We start from the raw sequence: 12,507 nt of genomic DNA, 5'->3' as shown, positions 1-12,507 counted from the left end.
TGCTTTTGCGAATGCGATGGCGCACTTGTCAGAGACTGATTTATTTGTGCACATGGTACTGGAGATCTTTTCATTTCAGTTTCGGAGCTGTAGTCTTACGGTGTGGTAAACGAAGCTGCAATGTAGTATAGTAGTGAAAAGCGGTCACAAAAAAATGTTTGCACTTAGAGCACTCATAGGGCCACTGTCAGTGAATGGCCATTGTGAAAATTGAAGCACAGCTCTATTTCTTTTTTTTTTTTTTCAAGTTTTGCTGACGGTCATTTTCGAAATGTGACAGCACACAGCCTAATGCAGGTGCCATTAACACGCGGCCCACAGGCTTGCGCGAAATGAAGTTTTGCGACTTTACTAAATTGTACTTGAATTCACTTGTCACCTTCAGCAGTTACATTGCTTTGTTTGAGTAAGCTATACAGACTGAGCTGGTATCTAGCATTTTTTATACCAAGTATAATTTCAAGTATGCAATCAAGGTGTTTTTTTTTGTAAAAAATTGAATTCCGCCGTAAGCTAAACAAAGAATATGCATTTGTTTGCTACCAACAGTACATTCGAGCGTGCGCCAACAATTTTCGCTAGCGTGTTCATGTTGCTAAATACCTCAAATCTATATTGCAGTTAAAACGTCAGTATTCAGGAGTAACATTTATATTTGGCTCCTCTAGATTTGAACATTTTATTTCGGCTGGAGTTGGCTGTGTTAGAGAAGTCTAAATGACTATGAATTGATGACATTACAATACTTTGCAATAAAATTAATATTATCTGTGTGTGTTTTTTTGTGCAGTCTTATGCAGCATGAGCATAAGGGCGGTGACTAGATTTGTATGGTTGGTGGTGCCTCCTGGTGACTGGTGTGCTCTTTGGGATAGTTGGCAGCATTTTCGTGTCTATGGCATTTATGGAAGGCTTGTCTTGGAAAAATAAATGAAGAAAATGATTCAGCTCTTCTTTGTATTAGCTTCTTAGCTGGTTATATGGCACACCATTTGGGATCACTGCTTTGTATTGCAATAATATGGAATCAGTTCTGCAGACTGTATGTAGTAATACAAGAATGGATGCTTAAACCCATTTGTGCAAATGTTATGTTATACTGAACATTCAATATTGAAGTCCCTGTGTCATATAAACTCACTTGCAAATGTTCATCATTCTTCAACTTTTGGACGCGATTCTCGCGGTGTCCAGTTCATTGACATGTCCACTTCGGCAGAGCGCGTTTAGTTACGAAAAAAAAAGTCGTGACGTCGTGGTGCTCTTCACCATGTTGGGGCACATAACTCATCAGCACATTTTTTTCAGCGTAAAAAGAATAAGTAGACGAAATGTACAGCAATAGGACTCCTATACTTGACAAATCTGAACGTGCATACGAAAGTGTTGAGAAGTTTGAATAGCGATGCAGGGAATGCAAAACGACCGTCCGGCGGCATCAGGCAGGCAGCCGCGTTAAACCTAATTTAAGGGCTAGCGTGATCAGAGTTCATGCACGGCTTCAGAGATGTGCGTCGAAAAGCGGATCTCTGGGGGCAGCATTCGTTTTGGCCAAACACATTCCGTCTTTCTCATTTGCGTTGAGAGTTGTAACAGCTGCATGGCATCAAATTGACATTGCAGAAGAAATATTGGAAACAGGCGGTGCGCTGCTTACTAGCTCCAGCCGATCAGTGGAGGCTGAAGTGGATATAACCGGTAATTAGACATCACAAGAAAAGCTCCCCAAATGAGTTTAGCCCTTCCGTTCTTACATTACTACATAATGTACTCATTTTATCTTGATATACTGATTCACTTTGTAACTCCCTCAGTTTAGGGAAAATATTTGGTCACAAAAAAATGCGTGAAATGTCTTGATACTTATTTAGAAAACTACATAAATATTGTACTAAGGAAACAGTTGCCGATTTGAAACAGAGATACATAATGGCGAGTTTCATTAAAATTGAGCCAGAATTAAAAAAAAAGTTTTATGGAGTAGGGTTGCTGAACCCTTACTTGCTGAACCTGTACTTCATAAAAATAGCGTACATATGGACTTTAATGAACACCGAATATATTGAGCGATAATTTTTGTGTTTTTATTATGTTGTGTTGCAGTTTGATCGTAGTTACACTCACTGGCAACAATTCATGTTGGTAAAACTTTCTTTGCTGATTACTTTGATGACAGACACGTGATGGTGTAACCAAAATTTATGGTAATTTTGCCAGGTTCATCCAAGAACATTACATTTTATCTTTGTTAGACTTTTAGTTTGCTTTGCATTTTTAAAAATAAACAATTCTGTGATTTTCTTGGCAGGATCGATGACATCGAAATCGAGGAGGACGAAGATGAAGAGAAGGTGATTGAACGGCAACGACAGCAACGGCAGGAACTGCTTAAGGTGTGGTCGGCATTAGTTTATAAAGCTCTGCCTAACATCCTTGATATAGATTGTGTCATTATTGCAGGGCTTTTGTTTGCAACTTTGTAGAATGTTTATGGGGCCCATTTGTATGGGATAGTATAGGGTACTTTACGAGGAGTTAAAAGTTTTAAAAGTATCATGCAGGGCGTGCAGCACAATTTTAACCTTTTATTCAGATCAGTGCTTTGAATGGCAGATATTATTTGGACAAAAAAAAAAAGGCATAATCAGTAAATTGCCAGACTTTCACTTATTTAAGTCTAAGTTATTGCTACTTGGTGAATGTTGCAATACAAATTTTGTCTCTTGAGGGCATATTCACATGGAAAAAATTTTGTAAATGCCTGCAGTTTTGAGATTTGTTTTTGGAATATATCTTAATATATATTTAGATTCTCATCACTTTTGTGCATACCTTATTAAAGCTTAATATAGTGCTTTGTTTGAAGAACGCATGTTCACCAACAGCACGCTTTTCTATGAGGTAATTGTGTACTTACCTTACAATGGCTGCCACCATCGAAATACACTGATACAGTTAAACCTCAATATACCGAAAGTAAGTCATGACATTGTCACTCTAATGTAGCACTTAATTTTTTTAACCTCATTTCTGTAGATCACCATGCATCAATATAAAGAACATGTTTATTTGTAGTTTTTATGTGGCAGAATCTTGGTGATATCATTTTAGCTTATATGAATTTTGGTTTAATGGGAATTCATTAAATTCTCTGGCTGAATTTTGTTGTATCCAGTGGGCTAATGTTTAGATGTTCCATACACACATCTTCATTGTGACGGGCGATACGAATTTAGGTACCAAAACTGTTGAGGGACGACTGACACAAGTATCCTCCGTAAGCATGTGGGCCTGTTCACAGAGTTGATGTGCTTATCGTATGCTACAATAGCTGTGGATGAACTTGGGGTCACTTTCAACATACCGTAAAAACTGGAATATAGGTCGAATTTTTTTCAAAAAAAACGCAATGAAAAGTCAACCCTCGTCTTATATACCGGTCATTGGCAGAAAAAAATGTGGAAGTCTTGCAACAATGGACTGCTGAAGTCGAAAGCCTTCACTGCTATCGTTAGCATCAGCAGCGGCGCCACTGGGCAAGGCTAGGCAAGACCTACGGTGTTCTAGCAACATCATTTTGCCTTGGTTATCTGCTGTGTGTCTGCTGTTTTCTTTTTCCATTTCCTTAAAGTATGAGTGGTAGTTGATGACAGCTTACAATAGGTTTTAATAAAAAAGTAATCGAGTATGCTGAAGGGCACAACAGGAATTTGGTGCATCAGAGAAAAGTGTCTGATACTGGCGGAGCCAAAAGCAGCACATCACATCCCTGCAGCAGCGGGGAAAAAAAAAAAACGTTTTATAGACGGACTGCAGTGCACCCCGAACTGGAAACGCTACTCGCCGAATTCGTCCGGGAGCTGCATGCGAGGTCGCAACCCATAACAGCGGAGTGCATCCGCGTGAAAGCTCTCGAGATAGCGCATGACTCTGGGCTCACAAGGGTGCAATTCAAGGTATCTCCATCGTGGGTGCGCTGATTTTTGAAGCGGAACGGTTTCGCGCTGAGGCAGCATACTTTCGTCTTTCCACAAATGCTGCATCAGTAACGCATTGGATGGAACGGAGGACGATGCACTCTCGGAAGTTACTAGTGAAAAACAGACGTCGTCGGACTCAAGTTCGGACGAGTCTGAGTGACAGAACTTTGTGACCCTCTGTCGTTTAACTACATAAGATTAGTGTCCAAACATAAGGAAATGTCACCATAGTGCAGTTGGTTGTATCACGTATTTACCAAGGTAACAGTACGCCGCAATGCTTTGCATTTTTTTTTAAATTTATTTTTCGAAGATTTAAAGTTTGGGGGGGGGAGGGGGTCGAACTATATTCTGGTTTTTATGGTAGTCGTGTATGGTGACGACAAAAAAATACATGTGCATGCAATGCTCACAGAGTCAATGCAATGCTGCTTGTCGCTACCACCTTGGACAAAACTGCGATAAACGTGATCATTGCGACAATGCAGTTCTGAAGGAGTCTGAGTGGCCAGCACCCAGGGCCTGAAAAGGAACTACTATTTGCCGCAACTGTTGCTTATGAAACTGTGGTCGCTATCGATGCAATCATGTATTGTGATGACGAAACTCATAGGACATGTGCATCTAGTGTTCCGTGAGTCAAAGCGATGTTGCTTGCTGAAACCACTGCAGACAAACCCATGGTAGCCACTATCATAACAGTGCAGTTCTAAGGCACTTAGGCCAGTGCACACGGATTGAAAACGGAACTTATGCTTTCTGCAACTGCTACCTGTGAAACTGCGTTCGCTATTGGCATGGCTATCGATGACGGCTACAGTTGAACCCACTTATAATGATCCCAGAAATAACGATCTATCCGTTTTAACGACCATATTTCGGTGCACTTCGATTTTTCTATCTTACCCTTTGAGACTGTGTCCGTATATAACGAACATTTTTAAAGCCTCCTTCTTTTATAACGAACACTTCAGGCACGGTCCCGGTAAAGGTACAGCACATACGAAGCGAGAAAAAAGTTAGAACAGGCCTTCTAAAGCTGAGAGAGGTGCACGATTGCATGTGCCCTGCTCTGGTTTATTTGCAGTGAAGATATTAGAGATCCGTCAGCACCACATGCAAATTTCTGATGCGTCAAGCAAGGGCACTCACTTTCCAGGTGTTTCTTCAGCGGCAGAATGTGCATGAAAAAAAAAAGTAGATGACAGCAGGATTTTGCGGTCAGCCTTCGCGCGACAATCTTTCTAACACCATTCGCTCGAACTACGATGTTATCGGCAGCCATTACTGCCTACGATGAACCAAACAATGCCTTGGAATGTAAGAAGCCGTGAATGCAACAAGTGGTAGCCGCGAGTACTTTTCATCGCATAAATATTCACTACCTCCCCCAACTCATCGATGCCACAATCTGCTGCAACTGTCTGTGCAGCAACGGCAGAGACAGGTTGATCAATTCACGACTGCGCGACTGTGGTGATGCCTTCACAGATAAGCATAGAGTGTAGGCAAGGCGGCGGCTGGTGGGGACGTGTCAACATGACTTATCGCTGACAACGTTATCAAAAATACCAGCTGCTATCTCAGCTCAGCTCAGCTGCGCATGTGGCTGTGCGAACTGACGGCGACACCAGTGCGCTATGCTGCTGTTAAGTGCACATTGTTCTGCATAGATGCGAAAGTAGCTCGCTGGATTACAGCGTGGCGGTCACCGATAAGTGTTGATGTACTGACAGCAAGCGTATACTGCTTGTTCTATTAGGTGACACAAGTGCCCGTTGCTTGTAAAATGCTTGCCTTCGCCGCGAGAACAAACAGGCCAGCCGCCGTCAACGTGCACTGTCTGGTGTGAAGGAGGCACGAAGAACGCACAAATTCGTACCAACGGTGTACAGCAATGTCAACAAACGACCCGGCAGTGACAGCGTGAGCAGAGTAGGTGATGCGCTGCATGCAACTAGCTAGTGGTCATCGGCTACATGCAGCGGTACTGCAGTTAAATGAAACAGTGTCAGTTCATCGTAAAGGCGATGTAATTTACTCCTAAGCATGCAGTGGGGGCCACTTCAAGCCACGAAAAGTCTTAATAATTGTCACCAAAGCGGTTGTTAGCACAATAATAAAATGCAAAGAAGAAAAAAAAAAAAACTACTTGGTCACTGAATGCACGTTTTTAAGGATGAGTTCATATACAGCGAACTACTGATAAAATGACCACTTCTCATGGCACTTTCAAGTTGTTTCTAAATGGGTTAGGCTGTATACGCAGCTTTGTAGGTATGTGGCTAACACAGTGGTAGATCAAAGGATGAGGTTGAAAAAGGCACAAACCATTGTGGTTTTTGCGTTGTTCGGTTATGAATATGGTGGAGTGGATTTCAGAACTTAGTTTTCAGTTGGTCTCAGTGACGCTTTGATGCACCAATTACTAATGAAGTTTTGCTGTTGCACAAAGGAAGAGCGAGGAAATAAATTGAAACAGGACTACAGTGATTCAATGGTTGAATTACATGTGACTGTTTGTGTATGCAGCTATCACGTCATGCACCATTGGAAACATCGGCAGCATTTTCAATGGTTTTGAATATTTGAAGAAACTCGATAATATTCGATGTTTTCAAAGACTCGATCGCATATGTGACTGTAAAGAACTTCCGATTTCGCGCCTTAACGATAAGTGCATCAACAGTAGGCAGTAGACCGTGACTTCGGAAGTGCAATGATGGCTGCGCAGAAATGCACGGGAGTGTTATGACTGCTACGGACGAACATGCCGGCACATCATCGCGAAAAATCTACAAACGATAAACATCTTAAAGAATTTTGATCATGAACTGCCTTTTCGGCCGTACGTGTGGCTTAGTGGTTTAGCGCTGTTACTGCTCATGTAAGTGTATACCGAATGCGCGCTGTTCGCTGCCGCACCCTTGTGCGTGGAACCGTTTTAGTGAAATGCGCATCACTTGTGGAAATCAAGGCAACTCGCTGCTGTTTCATCGGCCCGACAAAATTCTTATCGCACCTTTGCACATTCTGGAGTTGATTGAGCACGAAGAAAAACGTCGCTGCGCTAGGGCGATTGCACGTGTACATTACAGCGAGCAGTGCTGATGCCGTGAGCTTAGTAGGCGACGCACTGCATACAACTAGCTAGGGACACTGAGCTTGACGATGCTGCAGATAACTCGTATCATGCGTAGCTATTCTGGTTTTCACTAATGAATCGCCACATAAACCTAGGCGCACGCGTCGATAAAAGCCTGACATGTCAGTCAGCTATGCCACTCTGTCAGCGTATATTAACTACCGGTCCAATAGTTCTGAAATGATGTGATAGTAGCGCCCGATCATGCGAATGAGCCGAAGAGTTTGCGTAATGGCAAATTTAGAAAACGGCATGCACTTTCGGTAAGGTTAAAATGGTGCCATCACATATATTTCTGTGTTGCTAATGGCGGCACACATAATTGGTTACCGGAATGGAGACCGTTCCTGCTTAGTTAGGCTGCGCATTACCTAAAATACCTTTAGGAATTCATCTTGTTCGCTCATCACACTCGCGCGACAGCGTCTTCTGCAATCAATCCACCGTAACTTCGTTGCTGCGATCTCGCTGTTTTGCCTATGTCAGTTTACTTCCATCAGCAGCCTCTGCGCCGACGGCGGTCGCAATGCGGCAAAATAATGCCCTCGACACCGGTAGTTCTGACTTCGTTAAAAAGGCATACTTGAGGAGCCTTTCTCTCACAGAACAGTCATCATCTATCTCGCGTGCCTTCCTTTTTGTAATGACCATGCACTCGTTACTCCTTGGTCAAGATCGTGTGGCTATTGGCATGACAGAGCACTCTTGTAGGAAAATGGCGAGCACGTACTTTTCGAGAATGGAAACAAGAGCAAGCCAGTTAAGAAGTATTGCTGTGTAGTTACAATAGGCCGCAAGTATTCTTGTTTGCCTTAGCGTGTCGACCAGTGAGAACAGGGGTGATAAAATCTGAGTGCCAAAACGGGTAGTGTGGTAACCTGGATAAACTGGTATCCTAGGGCACTTGAATAATCATTTAGATGCGAGTACAAGGGTGGTGACTCTTACATTTCACCTCATCGGAATACAGCTGGCAGGAATGAAACCACTGGCCTTGTACTTACTAATCATCATGGCAGCTGGTACAAAAGCTTTTCTTTTTTTAATAAAGTGCAACCACTTTACACAAAAAATGTTTTTTGACATGAAAATTTAACCCAAAATATCACAGTCAGAAGCTCAACTCTTTAGCACAGTGATATGCTTTTGTGCAATAACTGACTAAAAAAAGCTAAAAAGTGTACTATTTTTAACAAAATGTATGGTAAAGTAAAATATTACTGCTGAAAAAAAAATCTGATTTCTTGTTTGTTTGATGTTCGGTTCGTATTTGAAGTGATGTATTTGTATTCAGTTCAAATTATAAAATTTTTATATTCCCATACCTCTTAGTTTACCTCATTAAAACAAGGTGCCATATGCATGAATTTCTGTGATTTCAAGGAATCTTATTTATATTTTGTTTACCTATTGTTTTTTAAAGCCTGCTTCATTATACCAACATTCTAGTCTATATGTATAACTTGAGATAATGTTGAAGACTTCATTTGTGTTAATGAACACTGACAGCATTGACCATTTCCATGTCACTTTTTCCAGAGATTGGGCATTGAGAACCAAGTTGAAAGCAGTGGATTTTCATCTCCAGTGCCTTCACGTGGTAGTGGGACCCACACTCCAGATTCTGTGAACATTGATGACATGGTGAGGATTATTATGTGTGTGGCATTATATATATGTATAAGTGTATACTTACATATATAAGTAATACTCATATATATCTATATATATATATATATATATATAAAGTGTATCTGTGTTTTGACACATTGACACTATATTAATGAGATCTAACAGACAATAATGCTAAGAAAAGTATAGGGGAAGTTAATAGACCGAATTGTTAAGTACATGTGAATAAAGAAAAGTGGGTGAAAAGATAACTTGCCGTGGACAGGAACCGAACCTGCAGCTTTCGACTAACGCGTTCTATGCTTTACCACTGAGCTACCACGGCAGCCATCCCCTCAACCACTTTATTGGGTATATATGGGAATTTAAACGTGGGTGTGCCAGCCAGCACCCTCAGTAGCCATGGCGGCGAGTGTGGCACACTCTTTATGAGCCTGTGTGGCGTCACGTAGCACATGAACTTATTACGAGCTGGCAGCTGACTAATAGTATACAACCAATAGTCCCTTGTAGTCTCTCGTATTCAAGGCACCAAGTCTGCCAGTATGAGACCCTCATTAATGAATAAAGGAAAAAAGTGTATACTTAAGGGCTAATTTTTTCATGTTTTGACACAGTATTAATGAGATCTAACAGACAATAATGCTAAGAAAAGTATAGGGGAAGTTAATAGACCGAATCGTAAAGTACATGTGAAGAAAGAAAAGTGGATGAAAAAATTACCAACTGTGAGCAGGAATCGAACCTACGACCTTCGAATTACGCGTTCGATGCTCTAACCACTGAGCTATCACAGCGGCCCTCCCTCCATCCACTTTTTTGGGTTTATCTGTGAATTTAGAAGTAGGAGCGACAGTCAGCGCCATCTATAAGCCAAACAACGAGTGTGGCGCTGACTGTCGCTAGATGGCGCTGACTGTCGCTCCTACTTCTAAATTCACAGATAAACCCAAAAAAGTGGATGGAGGGAGGGCCGCTGTGATAGCTCAGTGGTTAGAGCATCGAACGCGTAATTCGAAGGTCGTAGGTTCGATTCCTGCTCACAGTTGGTAATTTTTTCATCCACTTTTCTTTCTTCTTATTTACATTCCATTGGTTTTAATAACTTCCCCTGTACATTCCTTGGCATTACTGTCTGTTATATCTCATATATATATATATATATATATCTATATATATATATATATATATGCCAAATGGTGAGCGCATGTGACACATCGTGTTGCCCCTAGCTTAACTGTTGAAAAATTAATTTGTCATTTGAAACTGTGGTTGTAATGGTACTAAAGGCTGCTTGTAATTGGTGTCAAGATGTGCAAACTGCCCTCCTATAGCCGTCATCTTGCTATGGTTGTGGCAGTGGCACTGGCCGGGCTGGATCTGACGGGATTTTTTCAAATGGAGTCTTAGTTTATCTCATATTGGATTGCACCACTGAGGAATTTTTCAGAATTTTTTAACAAGAAAAAGTGCACATACTAGCAATAAATACAGTAATAGCTCAAAGTGATCTACTCTTTTTGTGTGAACTCTTGCTGGTGCGAATAACACATTGGCAATTTTGATAAGGGATGACATGTCCTTGAAGCATTCACTGTACGTTTCTGACCTTAGAGTCATTGCTACTGTCATCATTGCAGTCAAGTGCCTGTATGATGACCAGACATTTTTAATTGTTCAGCATCTAAATATGACAATATTGATCCAAGAAAAATGCATGAGTCAGCTGTAAGTTTAATTTGAGGTGAAATCACTGAAAGTCAAGTTAACTTGAGCTCAAGTAATAAATGATCAGTGTTATTTATGTATAACTTTTTGTGGGGCCTCTTGCACTCAAGATGCTAAGGGCACAGTATACAGTAGTCAGTGATTCCACTCCTGCCTCAGATTTAATGCGCCGTCCTGATAATATCAACAGAAATTATGCCAAACTGCACTAAAGTCGGGTTTGGGAGCGTCTACCACCGGCAATAGCCGCACTAACTCATCAAAACATGTGTACCTTTTTCTTGGAACCATTAAAGTCACAATTAGAGACCTAGAATTATTCCGCTTGATAAAAAGTGGTCACGCGTGCATCCCAAGTAATCCACGATGCTATGTTTGGACGCCGTAATGATACTAAACATGGTCATGCTGCATGTTAGACCCTTGTGACCTAACTACAAGGATCAACAGAAGCTTGTAGCTAACGTGAGATATAAGCCGCGGCCAACAACAGTGTCGACAGGCACGTGCTACACTGCTCTACAGGTTTTCTCGCTCACTTTAAAAGCCTAAATAATCCGCATGGCATACAAATAATCTGAGCGCCAAGCTATTTAATCCAAGTGCCCACTCAATTAGGCCGTGTGCCAGTGAGTTTAATCCAAGTGCCACCATGTTTAATTCAATTGTCAATGGCTTTAATTCAGGTGCTAGTTGGTTTAATTTATGCACAAAAAGCAGAATACAGGGCATAAAAATGGCAGTACAATTAAAATTTAGTTCCTACAATATATCAAATAATTGTCACTGAGTAGAACCAATCATTATATTTTGTATTCACCGCTAGTATTTGTGAAAAAAAATTACTGGCATTGTTCGCTTGAGCCGTGTTTGTACTTTGCTATGTACATGTTTGTAGATGAGTGCTTTGCCTGGGTGAAATCATTTTAATGGCAATGAAAGAAAGAGCAGAAACATGCTAACAAATATTTTGTGTTCATCACTGGAGCTCATAAATGGATTTGTATAGCATTACATGACCGGGACAGGTAATGTAGTGCGAAGGACAGACTATGGTTATTGGAGTGCCGGAATGCATACCAAGATATGGAAAACCTGGCAGTGGGCAGAGATGGGTAAAAAGCAAATAAGTAATCCAGAAATTAAGAGGCCCTCCCAGGGCAGAGCGAATCGGAAATAATTTGAAGTTTTTTGTCCTGCAGTGCACATAAGTCATGATACTGATGTGGACGACTAAAGTCATATTTTACACTCATATTAGCTGTTCTCTTTTTATTCAAACAAAATTATGGGTATCCGATGAAACACACGTGTTCCAAGCAGACATGCTTCAGCAACATCAGCATCATCTGTTAAATGATACCAGGAGTATCTATCTCTTTTGATGATTTTTTTAAAAACTTAATTTCACATAAGTTCAAATAAATGCAACTTTAGTCTTTTAAATGGTTATTTTTGATTTCAAGAACCGATGAATATCATCTATCGGTCACCATCGTTCTGCTATCTGCACTGAACAACATGGTTTCATCACAAATAGGTCTACTACCACAGCTGTTTTTGCTCTAGCACAGTTCGTCAACTCATGATAATGAAATTGCCGTCAGCGTTTTTCTGGATATCAAAAAAGCATTCAATACGGTTTTTCATTCCATACTACTAAAGAAATTGGAATTTCATTATGGCTTTACTGACAAGAGACTTCAGTTTTTTTCTGGTTATTTGGCAGATAGAAAACAATGTGTTGTGTTTGATCGCATATCCTCAGACTTTAGAAAAATAACATGCGGAATACCCCAGGGAACCGTTCTAGGTCCTATGTTATTTTCGTTATACATAAATGACCTACCGTCTGTTCTTTCATGCAAAACCATTATGTATGCTGATGACACCGCATTACTTTTTCGAGGTAACTCTCTCAGTACGCTAAAAGATCAAGTCACGGCAGAGTTATCACATATTTGCCCATGGTTCACCTGCAACAAGCTTGCATTAAATACAGTCGAGCCCGCTTATAACGAA

At 40.9% G+C, this 12,507-nt stretch overlaps 1 protein-coding gene and 2 non-coding genes across 8 annotated transcripts in view; 2 read left to right on the top strand and 1 right to left on the bottom strand.

Moving 5' to 3' along the window:
• Prp4k (Pre-mRNA processing factor 4 kinase) overlaps positions 1-12,507 on the top strand; it is a 179,772-nt gene that overhangs the window by 61,575 nt on the left and 105,690 nt on the right. For all 6 annotated transcript variants that reach the window (XR_012886888.1, XR_005110443.2, XR_012886887.1 and 3 more), the window contains exons 6-7: positions 2,309-2,393; positions 8,665-8,769. Coding sequence is in view for 2 of the 6 variants with exons in the window: in XM_037427374.2 (XP_037283271.2) it covers positions 2,309-2,393; positions 8,665-8,769 (190 nt within the window). In the remaining 4 variants the exon portion in view is untranslated. The remainder of the gene's footprint in view (positions 1-2,308; positions 2,394-8,664; positions 8,770-12,507) is intronic.
• TRNAT-CGU (transfer RNA threonine (anticodon CGU)) lies at positions 9,482-9,554 on the bottom strand. Its single transcript has one exon. It is a non-coding gene; the product is annotated as a tRNA-Thr (tRNA).
• Positions 9,733-9,805, top strand: TRNAT-CGU (transfer RNA threonine (anticodon CGU)). The gene has a single exon. It is a non-coding gene; the product is annotated as a tRNA-Thr (tRNA).

This window comes from Rhipicephalus microplus, chromosome X (genome assembly GCF_043290135.1).
Source record: "Rhipicephalus microplus isolate Deutch F79 chromosome X, USDA_Rmic, whole genome shotgun sequence".
Taxonomy (NCBI): domain Eukaryota; kingdom Metazoa; phylum Arthropoda; class Arachnida; order Ixodida; family Ixodidae; genus Rhipicephalus; species Rhipicephalus microplus.
Note: the sequence above shows the minus strand (reverse complement) of the source record. Positions and strands in the feature narration are given on the sequence as shown.